At 53.6% G+C, this 19,658-nt stretch overlaps 1 protein-coding gene across 4 annotated transcripts in view; it reads right to left on the reverse strand.

The window, feature by feature from the left end:
• Positions 1 to 290: 290 nt before the first annotated feature.
• ARID3B (AT-rich interaction domain 3B) overlaps positions 291 to 19,658 on the reverse strand; it is a 50,142-nt gene continuing 30,774 nt past the window's right edge. For 2 of the 4 annotated variants that reach the window (XM_037134536.2, XM_053656858.1), the window contains exons 5-9: positions 8,171 to 8,354; positions 6,560 to 6,837; positions 6,197 to 6,451; positions 4,699 to 4,797; positions 291 to 2,656 (exon numbers count right to left, since the gene is read on the reverse strand). In XM_037134536.2, the coding sequence (XP_036990431.2) occupies positions 2,493 to 2,656; positions 4,699 to 4,797; positions 6,197 to 6,451; positions 6,560 to 6,837; positions 8,171 to 8,354 (980 nt within the window). In that variant the 3' untranslated portion in view covers positions 291 to 2,492. The remainder of the gene's footprint in view (positions 2,657 to 4,698; positions 4,798 to 6,196; positions 6,452 to 6,559; positions 6,838 to 8,170; positions 8,355 to 19,658) is intronic. The other 2 variants (XR_008390015.1, XM_037134537.2) reach the window with 2 other exon arrangements.

The raw sequence follows: 19,658 nt of genomic DNA on the forward strand, positions 1-19,658 counted from the left end.
CAGGAGCGCAAGGGCTTGCTCAATGGAGGCCTCTCCGGGCCTGGGCCTGTGCCGACCGCGACACTGATGTGACACTGGCGGAGCCAGTCTGGGTGATGAGGCACCCGAAGTCCCCTGCTGGTGCAGACGGGGTGAGCGGGCGCCTTGGGGAAAAGGTGGGTGAGCACCGAAGGGCAAAGGTTCAGGGGAAACCGACGGACCGGTCGTTCACTCAGTCCCTGTCTGTTCCGAAGGCCTTCACCTCTCCCCCAGCACCATCCAATGAAGAGTCAGCGAAAACACCCACCTGCTCGTGTGAAGAGGTAGAGGTTTATTGAAATATAAACATTCAAGAACATGTAGATAGAAAATAACCACAACATATACAGACACTTGCTGCGAGAGGGCATCTGAGGTTATCTCTCCGCCGCCAAGGCTGCCCATGTGCTACCCTGCTTTTCCTGGTCAGAAAACACAGAGGACGGGGAGGGTGAGTGCACGGAGCTGCCCCGGCTGCCTGCCCTGTGGCCTTCGGGACTGCACTTCCAGGGGAAGCTCCTCTTGGCCCAGGGACGCCCGCCGGCGCCCCCACTCTTGGGCTTTCAGGTTGAGGCCCCTCTGTTGTCCTGAGGTCAGCAGGGGCTCACTGAGAGGAGGAGGCCGGGCAAGTTGCCTACGGGAGAGAATCCGGTGACCAGAAGGACACAGTGTGCTGTCCCTGCATCCTCTGGCTGGGAAGAGTCCATTCTTCATGACCAAACCCCTGAGAAAAACACACTGGCAAAATACCTGGGACATCTTCAAGTGGGCCCAGTGCCAGCCAGCTGGGCTCCTCCCTGGCACCAGGTCCCAGAAGCCCTTCTCTGCCCACACCCTCACCTGCCTGGTGGGTAAGCTGGGAAGGCTTCTGAGGCTGGAAGGGCGTCAGCCTGGTGGAGGGGGCCGTGTGAACGTGTGTAGAGGGTTGGGGGAGGGAAGAGAGAGACACGGTCCAGTAGAGCTGCGGCTTACCAGGCTGGGGCACGTTTTGTGCTCAAGCTCTGGAATTCCCTTTCCTTTCCTAGATGCCACGGAATGTTAGCCGGGCGTGGGCTTGTGCCGACATGGGCTCCCACCACAGCCCGGCAACGTAGCGGCGGGTGGTGTCTGCTGAACGCTGAGGTGAGCCTTGTGTGAGACCCGCCTCTTCCTTACCACACAGGAGCAGACTGCTCCGCCCCAGGGTCCGAGAGGAGATGGGGCTCTCTCAGCATCACAGCCACGGCCTGCCCGTCCAGAGGTGGGAGTGTGGAGTGAAGGGGAGACGTCTGGTCCCCACCGGAGAGCGGGCAGGAGGGGCCGGGACCAGGCCTGCTCCGGCAGGAACTGAGTCAAGGACCCTCTTCAGAAACGGTGTGGTCGCGGGACCCAGCCTGTGCGAGAGCGGGCTTCTGCCCCACCGCCTCCCCGCCGCTGTGATCCCTGAGTCGCCTCTCCTGCCTGCCTCCCAGCCTCCTCACCAAGCTCTCAGAGGGGCTGGGCTACCAAATCATTTGTTTGGCTTTGGGGTGATCTGCTGTCACTTCTTTGGTGCTATCATAACAATAAAAAATTTAAAATAAAAGAACAAAAGTCAGCAAAAACACATATAAAAAAGATTTCAGAGATGCAAATACTTCCTGAAGAATCGAACATCAACAATTACAAATCTGAGGTATTTCAATGAACCTGACATCGGCAGGCTTGGGGATGTTGGGGCAGAGATGGCCCTGTGAGAAGGAGGCCAAGGGACAAGTGGGCTGTTCTCGGGAGCGCTGGCCAGCAAGGGAGAATGGGCAGCATGAGGTCTGAGGGCCGAAGAGGCTTGGTACGAGGTGGGCACTACAGCAGACATCCAATGGGCCCTGGGACCTCAGGACTGCCCGCACGTGACCTTCTGGAGCCATTACAAAGGGACTAAAGGGCCATGAGGATTGCTTCAAATCTGAGGGACCCGTAGCCCAAGGACCAACCTGGGAGACAAGGAGAGCCCTATCTCATGCTCAGTAGAGAAAAGCTACAAAGGCATGCTCTTGGCTCCTAGCAGACCCGCATGAGAGAGGAAGATTGGGGCACTGAGCAGGGGAAGGACAGTGACCCTGGGGTCATGACAAAAGGCAGGGCAAGGAAAATAAATTAAAGGGGAAGGGATGCGAGGGCTTCCAGCCCTGTGTCAACTTACAGATTGTCGATACACTGTGCCCAGGAAGGGGGGTGGCCTGGGAATCCCCAGGAAGCTGGCTGCCCGCAGACCCCACCCACTTCCCCAGGACAATCCCTGATTGGACAACGCTGCCCTGTCCTGCCCGCCAGCCTCTCCCTGTCCCCAGAGTACAGCAGGACCTGAATGGAGCCTGGACAGGTGGACACATCCAAACTCTCAACATCTGGCCAAACGGTATTTGACATGGGATCCGTGAGATGAGGTAAACTTTGTGCAGCAACTCCCTTCACTCTTGACAGGACAGTGGAGAGTGGGAGCCGGGTCCTGCGCCTCAGAGGGACCAGCTGGTGGAGGGCTCTGCACTGGGGGTGCCCCGGGATGAGGTAGGACTGGGTGAGCAGTGAGAACTGCTACTGCTGCTGGCGCTGCTGCTGGTGCTCTGGGGAGCAGCCCCGGCGATGAGGTGGACCACGGGCTTCTGGGCAAACAGCACGCCTGGGTGGGAGGGGAAGAAAGTGTAAGCAGACAGCAGGCAAGAGGCGTGTTGCATCCATCTCCACTGATTATTACTGCCCAACTGTGCAAGGCTCTGCTCTGGACACCGTGCCAGGTGCCAACGCAAGTCCCGAACACTACCCTGCTTCCGGATGCTTAGGGGCCATGTAGGGGCACGCTTAGGTTGGTACAGTAATCTTGCCGAAGTGTTATAAATGCTCTGAGGAAAGGTTTTGGAGGGCAAGGGAAAACTGGCCAGGAAAGCTCCAGGGGGAGGCTGCGCGTGGACTGTTAGAAGAAGCGGCCAAACGAGGAAGGGCGTGGCGTGCCAGGCAGGGGAGCCTGGCAGAGCAGAGAGCAAAGAGGCAGCAAACCTGCTGGAGGCCACACAGCGCTGTGGTCTGACTACATCGTGCAGGCGGACGAGGCTGGACGGACGGGAGGACACGGTAACAGAGGCCTGTACATCCCTAGGGAAGCCCGGGCCCCACCCTGTAGGTGTCGTGAAGCTCCTCAGGTTTGAGAAGGGAGGGGCCTCCTGAGACGTGTTTTGAAACACTCTCTGTGGGGCTGGGAGGGGTATGGTGATGGAGGCCTGCAGGGGAAGTACTCCAACAGGGGAAGAGAGGGCTGACTTAGGGCACCGGTGGCGAAGACAGGAGAGGAGAGCGCAGCAGGGTCTGCTCAGCTCTGGGTGGGGGCAGTATGGGTGCGAGGGGCTCTCAGGAAGGACGTCCTGGTTCCCAGCCTCGGTGACTGCAAACTCACTGAGAAAATGCACAGGTGGAACTGGCACTGAGGTAGGTGAGGTCCGGGGAGCCTTCAACCCTCTTCTGAGAGAGGAGGCGTTATGTCCCTCCTCCTGATGGAGGACAAGAATGACGTCGGTACCAGGCTCCCATATCCTCCTTCCCTGCTTTCTCCACGGACCTACTCCCAACCCCCAAGCCTCTGGGGCCACCGCAGTGCCACCAGAAGGCCACGAGCACCCAAGCCCTACCCACTGACTCGCCCGATCTCCTTGAGGGCCTCCTGCGTCAGGCAGAGACCTCTCTGCCTGTGGCCTGAGCGCTGCTGCTTCTCTGCCGGCTGCTTCCAGGGGCCCTGCCCCTTCCCTGCCTCCACCCCACCCCCGCCCACAGCAGGGGGGTCCAGCAGAGATCCAGAGTACGAGGCCTACAGGGTGCACCCTGAGGGAGCCTTGTCCCCAGCACAGAAGCACACAAAGGGCAGAAGCATGCCCTGAGGATGTGCCCCCCGTTTCGGGGGACGGAGCACCTCCATGCCCTCTGTAAAACCAGGGGCTGATGCGGGAGCTCCTGGCGGAAGGCCCCTGGCTAGAATGCCTGGGCACATCAGCCCCGACTCCCCAAGCTATGTTTAACAAGAGTCAGCTGGCTGTGTTCCCAAACTTAGCCCTAAACGCACAAAATGGGAGTGGCAACAGAACTGATGTGAAGACTACGCTGACCGCCTTGGGTATACTTACTTGGTAAAGGTGTTCAACCCCCCCCCCCCCCCCCCCGCTACTGCCAAATTAGACTGAGGGAGAAACAACTGTAAATGACGGGAGAGTCACAAACACACAGGCACTTGGACCCGTGTCGTGTCTGTCCTTGATCCATTTTAAAGAAAAGAAACAGCAGCAGTTTAGAAAGAGAACAGTTGGAGCACTAAGACAGGAAGACCGTGCATGAGAAGATCACAACGGCGGACTCAGAACACAATTACTTTCACTGTATGCGAAGGCATTAACATAGAATTGGCTGTGACTTCACGTCAAATGACTTATGCCACAGCAAGCCAACCGTCAGCCCCGAAAGGGTTCGGCCTTGGGTTCCTCTCATCTGGTCAAAGGTGGAGGGGAACCTGTCACCACGTTAGCTGTCCTCAGCCTCTACTAGCCCAGAAGGACCGTGTAGCTGTGGAACTTTGAGACCACCTAAAAGGCAGGCACCCTGGGACGGTACGTGGACAGGAGGGTGACAAGCGGGGCCGGTCAGGCCGCAGCACTGAGGCTGGCCGCCACGCACGGGCCTCACCTGCGTAGGTGGTGCCGTCGATGTCCACGGACATGCTAATGCTCCCGACGCCGCCTGCAGGCAGATTCAGCGCCGCAGCCGAGGCCTCTGATCTGTCTTCTGCTGGGACAAGAGGGACAGCAGGCCTTGGTCAAGTGCTGTGGTCTGACTACAGAGTGCAGGCAGACGAGGTCAAGCCTTCCAGCGCCTCTGTCGTCCCGAGGCTCTCCCGTGCCCGGGTCTGGCCACGGCAGGCTGAGGCGCTGTTAGAAAGCATCTAGACAACCTTCTCCTGAGCATAAGGCCTGGCAGGAGGACCCAGGACTTGCTAACCTCCTGCTGCTTGTTTTCTCCATGGGCCACTTTACCTCCCCAGCTCTCTCTGCTTGAAGAAAAATGGGTCACCATCAGCAAGGAGGCTGACCTTAGCTCACAGCTGTGTGCTGGCACTTTCAAAGTGATCTGGCAAACTTCACCGAGCACCCACTATCCATCTGCTGAGCAGCTGGAGATCAGGAAGATCTAGCCAGTCTCTGTCTCTAAGGCCTCACCCTGCCCCCTCCTCCCCTTTACCAGGCTGGGGGCTCCTTGAGGAGATGGTCTACCTGCCCAGCACCTGGTACTCCATCTCAGCCTGGGCATCTGGGACTCGCGGAAGGCCACTGCCCAGCTCACCTCTGCCCGCTCATCATGCACAGGGCCAAGGCACCTGGCCTTGAACGGCTAATGGAGCAGAGACCCAATGCCTGGGCCATCACCTCCAGCCGCCCTCTGCTCCTCACCCAGGGGAGAGCGGACAGACAGCGGCTGCTTGGGAATGTGCACAGCTTCCTCCACCCCGGTGTCTTTCCCATGCACACGTATTTCATGTTTGTTCTGGGACAGCATCAGGGGCAGGGACGGCCAAGAAAATGTGTGTGAGGAGGGAAAAGGAGGAAGAGGAACAAGGGGCATGGAATCTGTGGTTCCAGAGACATAAAGGTGGGGCACCTGAAAACGTGGAGGGGAAGGGAAAGGGTGTCCATTACGCCGCCAAACTCTTCTTTCCTCCCTCCCGCCTGTTCTGACGGCCACAGGTGGCCTGGTCTGAAGAAACCCAGTCCCTCTCGGAGCCTGAGGAGTGGAGGTGCCGACGTTCTCCCAGATGTGCCCTGTGTTTGCTCACACTCCTGCATCCTGTCGGCACTGGGGTAAAGGCCGAGCCCTTTAATTCAGATCAGAGACGGGGCAGGCGGGGGGGGGGGGGCACAGCTGCTGTCCCCGAAGGTCCCCGCCTCCTCCTTGAACACTGCTTCTTCCTACCTGCTAGAGAGTAAGACACTGCCCAAGGCAATTTCTGGTCCCCAAGAAAATAACCTCATCTTGGAGAACTGAGATCTCTGTGACCACGGAAGCTCTATGTGACTTTTTGGCCTCTAGACCCTTCCGGGGGCCTGCAGGGCAAAAGCTGGAGGAGCCCCAACCCAGTCTTGGGGGATGTGACTGGGCCCCTCAGTGCAGTGCGGCCTGGCACACTCACCCCTCCCATTGACCCGAATCTTCATGGGCAGCTGCCGTGCCACGCTGAGGAAGTTGCGCTGAAACGCCTGCTGCACCAGGCGCTGCTCCTCCTCTGACAGCCTGGACGCCTTCTTCTCAGGCGGCTCCCCCGACTCCAGCCGCTCCCGCAGCTGCTCCAGTGTGGCCACCCGGGTGCCAGCCTGCTGGCCTGCCAAAGTCAGGGGCACAGCCAGTCGATTTGGCACAGGCACTGTTGTCACCGGGACTCCATCACCTGGCAAAAGCACCAAAGCTACACTGACCAATGATCCACCCTCCCGCCCAGGTCCTGGACACAGCACCTTGGCTCCATTCCTTCCTCCTCCCCCAGGGCCCTACAGACCTTTCCTGAGGGTAGCTGCTGGAGATATCCGAGGGCTGCTGGCACTGGTACCACTGCTGGAGCCCAGCCCAAGGATGGGGAAGCGGATCTTGGCTGTGGAGAGAAGGGCAGGGGCCCCGGCAGCAGCAGCAGTGGCAGCGGGTGAGTAGCCAAAGAGGGAGGAGCTGTAGCTGGGCCGCCGGCCCTCCCGCCTGTTGCCATCGATGGCTGCCTGGAGCTCAGCTGGGGAGCTCAAGGCTTTTTTCTCACACTCGTAAGCATAGAGGTACTTCATGTACCTGGAAGGAAGGGAAAAAGAGTAATCCAAAACGTGGCACCAGACGCCGCCGCATTTAAGTTGCTGGGGCTGTGGAAGCAGCCTCTGCAGGCAAGCCTCCAGGACAGAGGCCCGAGCCTGGGGCACCACTCAGAAGAGAAAACTCTTCTCTGGACCACTGACCACCCTGGCCCAGGCCCTCTAACGGCCACTCAATTCTGAGCACTGCTCAAGGACAATGCATCATTCACTCAGGGAAATAAGGGACATATGCTAATGCCTCATGGTCCTGCTGGTGCCTTTTCAGTGCCCCGGGAGACATTGGGACCATGCTGTGACATGACTCTCTGGCTCCCGGTCTCCGAAACGTCCCAAGTCAGGCTGGTCAGACAGGCAGTTTTCCCCACTGTGGGTCAGGTGCCCCAGGAAGCAATCCTCCACCCGAGAACATTGAGACGAGGACTGCTGGCGAGGCTGTAGTTCTGCCCCCCACTTCAGCTGGAGCAGTCCCAACAAGTGAACCCTTTCTACTTTTCAGCAAGGACATGACACGCCACCTAACTGATATGTCAGCTGCTCATTCCGTACTCTTCACAGAGCAACTTCCGGAGTGCTAAGGAAGAAAGGAGTCCCTCCTGGCCCTCACGCTCAATGTTGCTCTTTGCTTCACCATTTCCATCACGCTTTTCATTAACTCACTGGTGACAAAAGTTCACAGACCCCAGTGGGGCCTGACCGCCTGCCTTCTCCTGGGTCCCGTGTTGCTGGGCAAGCTGAGTGTCAGCTGAGAAGCGCCAGGCTGAGGGGGGAGGCGCAGTGTGGGGGGCAGCGTCCTGGAAAGGGTGTGAGTTTCAGGGACAAGGCCCAGGTGGGAATGAATCTCAGCTTCACCACTTATTAGCTGGTATGGCCTTCACTGATTTAACCTCTGAGACTTAGCTTTGGTGACCTGGAAAATGGGAATGACTCCTACTTTATAGGGTCGATGGTGAGGTTTGAAGGCATCATAATGGTGAAGCGGCAGCACAGAGGCCACGCGAGAAGTGCCGGCTCTCATCACTGCTTCCGTCTCGTGGGGGGTTCATCTCAGAAAGCTCCCGACTATCTCCAAACTCCTCCTCACCTTGTTCACTATATAATGGAATTTTCTTCCCTTCTCTCCTCTAAGTTAAAACACCCCCTTTCTGCCCTGGCTGGGCGGCTCCTGTTAGCTGGGGTGTCATCCTGATACAATGGGGTTATGGGCTCCATCCTCAGTCAAGGGCAGAGCACCCTCCCCCCCCAAAAAAACCCAGAAAACAAAACACCCGGTTTCTCCAGTCTTTGCTTCCTTTCCCCAAGGCCTGGCCACTCACTGGGTCCTCAGGGTGAAGGCGGCACTGGTGATGGACGTGGGGAGGTTCAGGCCCTTGGTGATCTCCCGCCAGATCTTCTTGTTGATGATCTCCACCAGGCCCCCCTTCTCCGTCACCAGCTTATACAGCATATACAGGTCAAGGATCTGCTTGGCCATGATAGGGATGCGGTTGATGGGGGTCCCTGTGATTGTCCAGAGAGAAACAGAGGGTTGTGTCATCCTCAAGCAGAGAGGAAGACATCTGTGTACGCCCACCTTTTGTCGAGTTAGAAACATGTTCAGAAATCTGCTTAGAAGTATAATTTAAGACAAACTCCCAAAGCCTGAAAGCTGTCAGACTAGCTGCCACTTCTCTTGGGATGGACAGAAAGACAGGTCCAACTCTCAGGCCGCGTGGCCCTTGGATAAAACACACAGCCTCTCTGGGTCGGTTTCCCCACCTATAAATAAGAGGATTGGACTAGATTTCCTTTTTATAGCAGCACTGAGTCCAGACTCCTTCCTGATGATGTGGCGACTCACGGCTCTGCAGCCTTCATGTGCCAGTCAGCCCTCCCCTCCAGGAGGCTGGCCCTGACTCCTTCAACAGCGGGCTCCTGCCCGGCTCATCTACCTGAATAACTGCTTGCTTCCGCCTCTCCTGCTGCAGGGGAGAGAAATGAGTTTTTCTGTCCTGTATCTCCACCATGTCAAAGGATCTGCAGGAAACAGGTTTCCAGGGGGAGGGGGAGGGGTGAAAAAGCCACTCAACAATTCTGTCCTCACTAATCACTCCACCCCTTCCCCGGCCTTTGAAAGGGAGGGGCAGGTCAGAACGGCTTCTACCCACTAGTCCGGAAGGGAAGTGAGAGGAGCCAGAGCTGTGACCAGGAAACCTGGCTCTGAGCAGGAAGGCCCACTAATGAGCACCAGGGGATGCAAGGAGGGTGGGGCCAAGCGCCTTCCCCAGGCGCTCCTCAGTTCATCTGGAGGCGTGATGGATGACTGTCATTTGGCAGCCTCTGGATTAATGATCTTGAGGTCAGAGGGGAGAATTCCAAAGGGAAGGGTCGCCGTCCAGGGCAGGGTATGAGACCTGTTGCCTTTTAACGGCAAGCTGCTTGTACTGTACACAGGCCGCCCCTCCCACTGTCCCGATCTCACTGCCCGCCTGGTAGGTGTTAGGCCAGCCTGACTAGAGAAGGGCTTTGTTTCAGCTCCTGCTTCTTTTCCCTCGAGAAATGGCATTCCCTGCCCAGCCCTGGAATGTTGGCCTCGCCAACTCTTTTACAGGATAATTCAAGCCAGAGAATGATGTGAAGGCTCCCACATTTACGAAGAGGAAGCAGCGTGAGCATGAACACGTGAGACTGCTGCAGCACCTCTCTCAGTGTGGGGAGGGAGCAAGAGGCCTCCGAGGCCTTTGTCTCGGTCAGCTGGTCTTTGAAGAGTCAAGGACAAAAGGGTCCTAGAGTTAGATCCCAAGATTCATAGGTAAACTTTCAGAGGATTGCTGGTATACTTTAAGACACAGCTCGTACAATGGTTAACTTTTCCTCCCCATGCTGTTCCGGACATTGGCCCTTACTCCTATCCTAAGACAAGAGCTCGATGCAGCAGACCCAGTCTTTGGCAGGACAGAACGGAGGTCTCCGTCCTTCTGGAGGTCTGTCTGCCCAAGCACACTGAAGACCTGGGCAGGTTCGCACCCTCCATGGCACTGCCTAGAGACTCAAGGGAGACCACTTCCAAGGTCCCCTCACAGAGGCCTCCTAAGCTTACATTTCCAGAAGGTCCCAGGACATCTTCACATGTGTGACCTGTTCATTCCAGGTCAGAGTGTTTGCACTGAGGTTTTAGGCAGGAAGCTCAGAGGCAGCACTGACTCCTCGTCTCCCCTCCTATCACCGACCTGCAGATCGTTAAGGAGTGCCACTGATTCTTCCTGCAGGCACCTTGCAAAGGTGCCTTCCTTTCCAGTCTGCAGCTGCCACGCTGAACCAGGCCCTGGCTGGCTAACAGACGCCTGCAGCAGCTTCTCATCCATGCAGTCAACTGGCACCTTTACCATATTCCTCACTTCCTTGTTTAGAAACCTACAAAGACTCCGACTGCCTACCCACCCCAGCCCACAGGTTCAATCTCATGACTGAGTTCCCTGACACTCCGTGAAAGAGAAGGCATGAAGTGTTTCTGGTACACCCAGCAGCTCGCTCACTAACTACTTGGGTCTCCGTCTCCTCACGATCACCCCCAAAACTAAGCTCATGTCTCCTCTACCTCCCTCCTCATCAGAACTAAATGCCCGCTCCTGCACAAGACCTCCTGGCACTAGCTTTGGATGTTCACTCCCTCCGGGAATAATTTTCCCACTACCCTGGCTCCCGTGGATGTCCTCCCTTACAAAAGTTCTGTTATGAGCCTCCGTGTTCAGCATATAATTACTCTCTCATTGTTTAATGGATGTTCACCCGGTAACCCAGGAGGACTACAGATCTCTGAAGGCGGTAACTGTTTTTCCTTCACCATGGCTGGAATATTATACCTCATAGTATTCAATAAACTAAGCTACTATGCAGATTTGTAAAAAAAAAAAAAAAACTTCTTAAGAGTCAAAGCAACCAGCTCCATGGTAACCCAACTGGGAATCTTAACCACAGTTCCCCCGGGGCTTGTGCTGGGTCTGCCGGGACCCATCACCAGCTGTGTTACTGCTGACAGCCCCGAAAGGAGCCACCTTCCTGACTCAAGCCCTGGAAGACTCATTATTACACGGACTAAGGAAATGAGGCCCAGAGTGGGCAAGCTCTTGGAATTCAAGTTCTATAACAAGGTGATGGTTTTGAGCTCCATTTGTGAAGAGCTGTCAGAGTTTGCACTATGTTCATGTGAGCCTCTCTAGTGGTGGTGAATCAAACGTGAAGGGTGTGTTTTACTTCTAGAAACGGCGTGCACGGGGGCAAGGCCAGCAGAACAGGACGGGGTGACCGGGCTGTTCATCCTGATTTTGTCTGGCATTACACCAGGAGAATTTCTAGTGTGGTTCTAACGGCCTCTGAAGGCCAACTCCCCAGGCAGAATTACAAATTCACTCTGAGTAGTCACTGGACTTAACGTCTAACCATCGGACATGGCTTGCTTGACAAACAATGTTGTAGATAGATGTGGAAAAGAATTCGCGTTTTTATCTTCACACAGAGTGTGACTGCATTCAGCTGAGAAGCACTCAGGGGCCAAGGAAACCACAGGTAGAGACAGGGCCTGAAAAGCTAAGAAGAGACAAAGTGGTGTTTACAGCCAAGGCTGTGAGCCTAACCCAAAGGGACGTCTTCCCAGAACCTCCGCAGAGAAACCCCAGGTGAGGGGTGTACTGGAACCCTGGTGGTGGCCCTGAGTCCTGCTCCCCCCAGCCCTGCCCTGTGTGGCTGCGGAGACCAGTGGGGGAGGGGAGGGTGCCGGCCCTCTGCAGAAGAGCAGAAAGTGGCTCCCAGGGTCTGCCAGAAACAACACGGAGGCTATTCTGAGCACCAGCTCTGGATGACGGTCTGGCTTTCTCACATTACCCAGATGATCTGGACACCAGCCCACCATGGCTTCGTTCCCCTGACAACTGAGAGACAGGCGAGATCCTCAGGCTCCCCTATCTCGGCAGTCTGTGCTATGCCTGATGAACCTGGTAGCCAAGGAGACTCAACTATGGCAGGGCAGGGGGAGCGGCCTTTTGGCAGCATTTACCTGCCTGAATAAAAAAGAAAATACATCATACCAGGTGGGGGGATGGGAGAGCAACATATTCACACCTCAGTTTCCCCATCTGTGAGATGAAGATTTTGGACTAGATGACTTTCAGTTCTGAAGTCATACGAGACTACGAATGAAAACTTAAAACAAAAACTGACAGTTGTGATGATTACCAAAGGGAGGGTGACCTGGGGGGGGGTGAGATGGAGGGTTTGGGATCTTCTGTGTAGGGTTCTGAGTGGCTTAGGACTATCTGTTAAGTTCAAGGCCTTGAAGGGAAGGGTCAGTCTCTGGACTGCTCTCTGGGCTGGACTGCGCCTTGTTGCAACTAAGGAGGCTCTTTACCTGAGAGGGACAGGCCTTTGCACACAACGGATGCAAGAGCCACTTGTTTGGAACCAGGAAGGAGGCAGACAGCCATACACAGAGCCCCTTGCAGGTCACTAGTGTTGGCCTTGCAGGAGGCTGAATCTCAGCCCCATCTAGCTTCTCAGAGGGGTGTGAGCACCTGCCAGGGAAGCCCGAGAACTGTCAGTCACTGAATCAAAGCAGGAGTCAGGACTGAGGGTAATTAATCATGCTTCCTCTGACAGGAACCCAGGGTCTTATCTATCCCAGCCCCAAGAAATGCCACTGCTCTCCAGCTCCCTCCTCAATAAAGGAGACTGACAGTCCCAACAAAGAGGCCTCTTATCAGATTTCAGCCAGGGAGACTAAAGCAGCCCAGAGGCTAAGTGGAAAGGCTTTTATGAGGGCCTGTACCCAGGGAAGCTGTGGAGCTCCTGGGCTTTTAACCCTTGGTGGTGGGAATGCTAACGGTACCGGCACCAGCAGGCCAAAGCTGTGATCAGGAGCTTCCCATGCAGACAAGCCAAACACACATGGTTCCCTGGCACCTGGCTGCCTCTCCTTCCTGCCACTCAGACTATGAAGACAGAGCTGGGGAGAGGTAAGGAGAGGGCCTCCTGCGGCACAACAAAGATGGGGCAGGGTGGGAATGCTGAGGGAGGGTCACTTCCTCCCCAAAAGAGAAGGGATACTTTCCAATGAAGACCGGAAGCAATCAGAAAGGAGGGAGCCCAGGCAGAGTCACATGGCAGCTGCTTTCCTACTGACTGGTCAGGGGTAAGGGCCCGGACTCAGGGTATGGCTGGCCCTGCAAGGACTCTCACAGCTTTTTCTTGGCTTTGAAAAAGATCATGAATCATCTCCATAGCCCGTCAATAATACTGGGAGGCCATACGGGGAGCCCGGAAGAGTTAAGACCCAGGTTAAGCAGGGAAGATACACAGGCAGACAGGCAGGCAGGCTTTCTGTCAGTCCCTCTGCATATTAATTATTTCCCTGCTAAAGTCCTGCTCCCCAGGAACAAGTGGAGAAATGAATGTTCACCCCCCAATTTGTTTTTGTAGAAAATACCTGTCTCCAGGAACTGAGGAGCAGTGTCTGGCAGGGTGCACAATACCCTAGAAAGAGACTGAAGGGCACCCTAACCTTCCACCCTGACTTCTCACTGAGTGGGTCTGACATCCAGTGTAGTGCATGGATCATGCGTACACAGCTCGCATGTACTTCTGCACACACCCATGCAACCACTCCTCAGATGAAACAGAGAGCACTCCCAGTCCCCCAGGAAACGTTCCCAACCAACAGCCACTGCCCCCGCAGCCCACCCAGAAGGTAACTATATCCTGACATGTACTGCACAGCCCATTTTCTATAACGTTCAATAATGGAATCGTGTAGTGTATATTCTTTTGCTCAACGGTTGGTCCTCTGTGTGGCATCCCACCTGCAATAGACAACGCACCATTTACTTACCCATCCCACTACTGATGTGCGTTTGAGGCCTTTCCAGTGTTTGGCTAGAATGAATATTCTTGCATGTGTCTTTCTGTGATGTAAGCACTTGTTTCTGTCAGGGGTACACTTAGGAGCAGAACTGCTGAGTAATAGGGAGGGCTTATGTTTAGCTTAAGTGAATACTACAAAACAGATTCCCAAAGTTATGCCATTTGTATTCCCACCTGCAATACTTGGAAGTTCTAGAGGTACCACAACCCAGGAAGCTAATTTGAAACTCATTACCTTTACCGATACCGTAGCTTAGATTAATGAATTGCCTTAGGGGAAGTCCAGCAGTATGGTAATGCTGTATTCTACTGCGGGAGATAATAAAATTTTACTTATGACTGTGCCGTCTACTTCTTTAAAAACTATGTCCGGACAAGTTGGCCGAGGAGTTAGAAGGACTGCCAGGTCTTCTCTCCTTTGCTGCTGATCAACAGACTTGGCTGGAGTCCCCAGGAGACAGAGTCGGAGGCTGGCAGGGCTTCTGGCCCTGCAGGGCACAGCTGTCTGAGCTTCCACTGCTGTCTCTGCCACTAGCCTCTCAAGACCCAGCAGATTTTCTCACAGTGTAAGTGGGCCAAACCCTAATTTCACACTTTCCCTACACCAATTTGTCCCTTGGACAAATTACCAAATATTACCTCACCTTGGAACGAAGGAGGAAAAATATCAACCCAATTTTACCAAGTGCCAGAAGTACTAATAAAAGATTCTGAAGGGGAAGAGGCTGAATTTAATTTAAAAAAATGGGCTATTCAAATCAATCATGCTTTTCAAACATCAGGATCCCTTCCCACTATCATGAATAGCTGGGTAGTTACAGGATATTACCTGACTATTAAATGTGGAAAAAAGACACCAGTGTTATCAACAGTAGTTAGATCACTCAGGGAGAGAAAAGATCAGGCCCCAGACAAAGGGCTAACTCTTAAACAAAGATTTGCATTTTAGACTTCCATTCGGGATAAAGTTAGAAAATGAAGCCCCAAAGCCTATTTCATCTGACAGAGAAAACATCTTTTATTTTATTAGGAAGAGTGTCCACAGCACAGACCATTTACTGCAAGATACACAGAATACACAAGAAACCGCCTCCACCAAAAGGCAAAGCAACGCAAGTCATGAGCATTTCCCTGCCCAAGATGGACAGATAAGTACACAACAGAAGAAAAACACTCAAATTCCACTTTAAGGCAGATCAAGCCCTTTTCCCACAGTAAATTCTTCGTATATACACACACAAAAACAGAGCCGACCGTCCATTTGGAAAAACCAAGGTCAGTCTGCAGCCTTGAACAGAACTGGAGGAGGAGGGAGGACAGCTCTCTAGGTGAGGTCTGTACAAAACTGTTCCTCATGACCAAGCGGTTCCTCAGCCTGTTGTGCCCCAGCTGGGGCACGGGCTGGAGAGGATGGCCCGGTGTGTGGGTGCTCCAGGTGTGTGCACGATCCTGCTGTCTCCCGTGCCCCTCACCTCAGCGCCTTCTTGCCTTGACAGACGGCAGCCTTTGTGCCACTGTGAATCTGCCCTTCCGTGAGAGAGAGGCCTTGCACAAAGAAGTCGACTCTGTGTTAATCTGCTAGATGCTATCAGATCCTACAAAATAGTGGCCTGGGGACACAGATGGGCATTCTCAGTAGGGCTTCAGAAGGCTGGAGAAAGAAGGCTTATCCATTGCCCCCACAGGGAGTGACAGTGCTGCTGGAGCTAGGGACCAAGTTTCACGAAGGCAAGGCAGAGAGGGAGAGAGCACTGGCTGGCAGTTAGGAAACCAAGTGCTAAATCTGTGCAGTGGCCTCAGGTAAGTCACTTAACCTGCAGGCTGATTCTTTATGACTAGCTGATAACCTCTGCTCCCTACCCCAGGGAGCTGAAGCTGTGGAGAGCAGCAGGTCAGATAGCAGGTTGAGAGGGTTCTACAAAGTGCACGGGATAACCATGATGAAAACAACAGTAAAACTATTGTCCTCCTCCTCTTCCGATAGGATGAGCCCACACTTCTGTTTCATTGCCTAGGGTACAAAAGAGCAGACTTTTCTCCCTTACTGAGGAAGAAAGAATGGAATTGTTTATAAGCCTTTCCTTATCAAACTTCCAAATTAGGCCCTCCCACCAGACTTCCTCCTGGAAAATCTACCAGGGAATGCCATATCAGAAATCACTCACAGTGAGTTCAATCAGCCACGAAGTTTTATCTGCCAACTGTTTGACTATTTTTGGCAATGAAACATGTACCTGAAAAAAACCTGTACTTATTCATAAAAAACTGTGTATTTATTCTTACATGTTCATACTTCAGTTACCTTCAAAGTACTCTCCATTTGATGCAATAAACCTACTGAAACTTTTTTTCCCCACTGCTCTAAACAGGTTTGTTTTTTTAAGTTTTTTTGAAGAGAGAGGGGAAGAGAGGGAGAGAAACATTAATGTATGATCGCCTCTCATGTGGCCCTCACTGGGGAACTGGCCCCCAACCCAGGCATGTGCCCTGACTGGGAATCAAACCAGCGACCCTTTGGTTTGCAGCCCGTACTCAATCCACTGAACCACACCAGTCAGAACTCAAAACAGGTTTTGAACTCGTCGATTTTGATGCCTTTTAGTGCTTCTGCTGTTTTTTTGTTTCACCTCTTCCATATCAGCAAAACATTTCCCTTTGAGGGCTTTTGTTATCCAAGGTAACAAAAATTGTGACTAGGGAGGGTGGGGCATAGGGATGATGCTGTTTTTGGTAAAAAACGGATGAACACTCAGTGCAGTGTGGGCAGGTACGCTCATAAGTCACCCATCATGAAATGGGCAAATGTGCTAAATCTTCAAAAAATTTCATTGAAGCTGAATGCAGCCTCTCACAACAACACCAACTGGGACGCTGACACAGACGGGTTCCTAGAACACTCACCTAGTGGGGGAAGCCTGTACTACAAGGGGCCCGACCTCCAGAAGGTAACTCTGGGTCTTGGGGTCCCCCCTCGTATTTTACACACGCATATGCATATGGCAAAAGGTGAGCAAAATGGAGCTCCTGAAATCTAAACAATCATTCTAGAGAAACATTGGGGGGAACAGAATTACACCAAATCATTTAATTCAATTGGGCTTCAGTCAGCAAAAGAGGAAAAAGCAAGAAAGGGGGAGAAGCATGTGGTCTCGGGGATCCTTGGTCTAATTTTTTAATCCTCACTTGAGGACATGCTTACTGATTTTAGAGGGAGGGCGAGGGAGGGAGAAAACATGGATGTGAGAGAGAAACTCTGCTCAGTCACCTCTCGCACACACCCAGACCGGGTATCAAACCCCACAACCTTTCACTTTGCGGGATGACGCTCTAACTAACTGAGCCGCACCAGGGCTATACAACTATTTTGATAGAAAATTGCTTAATAAAGCTTTTTTCTTTTTTCAGTCATCAAGGGTGGCTCTTCTCTGTTGGTAGCTGAACAGACACAACCCAAAACATGTAATACAGAACACAGAACTTGGAGGAAACTTCCACACTAACTCTCACTAAACCCTCCCATTTTATAGATCAACAAACTATGGCCCCTCAGAAAGGGAAGGATTTGCTCAGGATCGTGGGGAAGGTGGCATGTTACCCCTGGCTTTACACTTATTAGGATAAAGCTCTCTCCCCTGCCACATGCCTCATGGCCGCCTCCTGAGGCAGGTGGAAGACAGTGAGCCCAACTGGGTGCTGCCTAGGCCTCCTCGTGGGTTCCTTCTAAGGCAGGTTGCTCTGATGGTAGGGAAAGGGTCGCCAGGGCGCAAGTCACACTGGTCTGGCCTAGACGCCAAGGTGCTGTGAGGGAATGACTGTAACAGGCCCATCTGTTACAGTCATTCGCCCAAATGCTAAGTAAGCAAAGACTCAGCACAAAGTGTAGCTGTAGCGGGCCCCTCCTGCTGAAGAGCAGGTTCATCACCTACAGTCTCTGGGAAAGCCTGCTGGGTCCTGCCTCCCTGGGAGCCCCGTCCACTTCCTCTGAGGTGTGGCTGGCTATGTCAAAGCTGCCAGCCCCACTCACAGGCCAGGTGGGTGTCACCAGGACTTCCCAACTCAGGCCGTTTCCAGTAGCTCCTGTGAAATCCACCACTTACCCCTCATATTAGCTCTGGAGGATGACCTGTTGCCTGTTGCTGACCAGCTGCCAAGGCCTCTAAGGCTTTCCCTTGGACCCAGCCAACAAGATCTGGCTTCTGAGTACCTCAGACACTCCAATTTGGGAATGGCAAGTAAGTCACAAATGTCTAGGGCCCCTGGGTTTACCACTCTGTGAAGAGGAAATATAGCAAGCTTCACATTGCAAGTGCATTTTGCTCCTAAACCTCTTCAACTGCCCACTTGAATTCAGCTATAGTGGGCCCCTCCAGCTGGAGATCATCAGACACGGGTTTGCCAGGGAGATCACTGAATTTAAGAAAACCACCTCCACACTGTCCTCCTGCCTCAGTCTCCCCTCTCCAGCCCAGCTTCACACTGCTCACCACATCAAGTGTCCTGGAGTCTCAGCTTTGGTGACGCTCTCAGCACTTTAACTTCAGTAACTGCACTGTGTCCACAGGTAGGAATGCTAACTTCTTGGCCAAATGTGTTCTTCAGTCTGGTGACAACTGACTCACCCAGGACCCAGAAGGGTTCCTCCAGCTGTCTCGACCATGCACGCCCTTGCATTTCTGCCTCCCATCTGCATGGCCCCCTTCACTCCCATGACCCCAGTACACTGGGGCTCAGCTCCTCTCCGAGGCCTGCCTTATACTCCAACCCAGGGGGCCCAGCACCCTTGCCTTTGGCATTCAGCCACAGAAGGGGCTCTCACAGTATGGCCCGAGACATACCTCACTGCCCTCAGATACTGCTACCGGAGTGGAAATAAGATGGTTTCCATAAAGAGTTTCTCTGCTGAGGAAATTTTAGATCTTCACCCTCTTTTCCACCTGTGTATGGCAGTGGTCTCAGGAGGGGCAACTTTGTCCCCCAGGGAAATTTACAGTGTCTGGAGATATTTTTTGTTATCCCAACCGGAGAAGGGTACACCCACAACAAAGAATTAGCCAGTCCCTGAACTCATATGCTAATGCTGAGAAACCGTTAAGTATGAGAGTAATGAACAAGCAGCAAAACCAACCCAGCCAGTTCCCTTTACTGGTGATGCCGGCAAATACTGAAACACACCGGTGCTGAAGACAGGAAGAGGGTTCCTCAGGACCTGAACTGACGCAATCAAAGGGAATCACTTACTCCTGCTTTGGGTTCACCCAGAGATGCGCCAGATGGCAGCCTGGCAGCCCCTGCGCTGCAGAGTGCCCGGAGACTTGGTACTCATCACTTTCTACTGCTGGCCTCCCGTTACGGCCTGAGCATCAACCTGTCTGGCCCTGAGTTAGCAGTGGGGACGCAAAGAAGTGACAAAGTGGCTGTCCTCAAGGAGCTCCTAAACTAGCGGGGACATACTGTACTAAACAATTACAGATCCTCACTCTTGGCCAGGATGATGTAACATCCATTTTCCTTTAAAAATCCTTCTGGGAAAGGAGGAAAACAACCCGGTGGAAAATAAAGCAGTGACAGCCACAGCGCTGATTAAATCTGCATTGCTACAGCAGCCCCTGAGATGAGAGCAGCTCCTGGTCTGCACCAGCTGGGCTGGTGGAGCTGCTGAATAATTAAATGGTAATTGGAGGGGAGACTGAAGTATTGAGTGGATTTCTCCTTCTAGGTGCAACCAAGGCATATTTCACTGCTGCTAGCCATGTTATCCTTTGGGATTATAGTCTTGTTTTTCACCGACATAGGCAGCTCTAGACGACAGCTCAAGAAGTAAACTAATGGGGGCTGCTTCGACTGCTTTGATATGCTTGGAGATGGGGTGGGACGCCAAACCCCCCAAAACACACGACTGCCTTTGGTGAGCAA

Source organism: Artibeus jamaicensis, unplaced genomic scaffold (genome assembly GCF_021234435.1).
Source record: "Artibeus jamaicensis isolate MK-2021 breed Jamaican fruit bat unplaced genomic scaffold, CSHL_Jam_final scaffold_286, whole genome shotgun sequence".
NCBI lineage: Eukaryota > Metazoa > Chordata > Mammalia > Chiroptera > Phyllostomidae > Artibeus > Artibeus jamaicensis.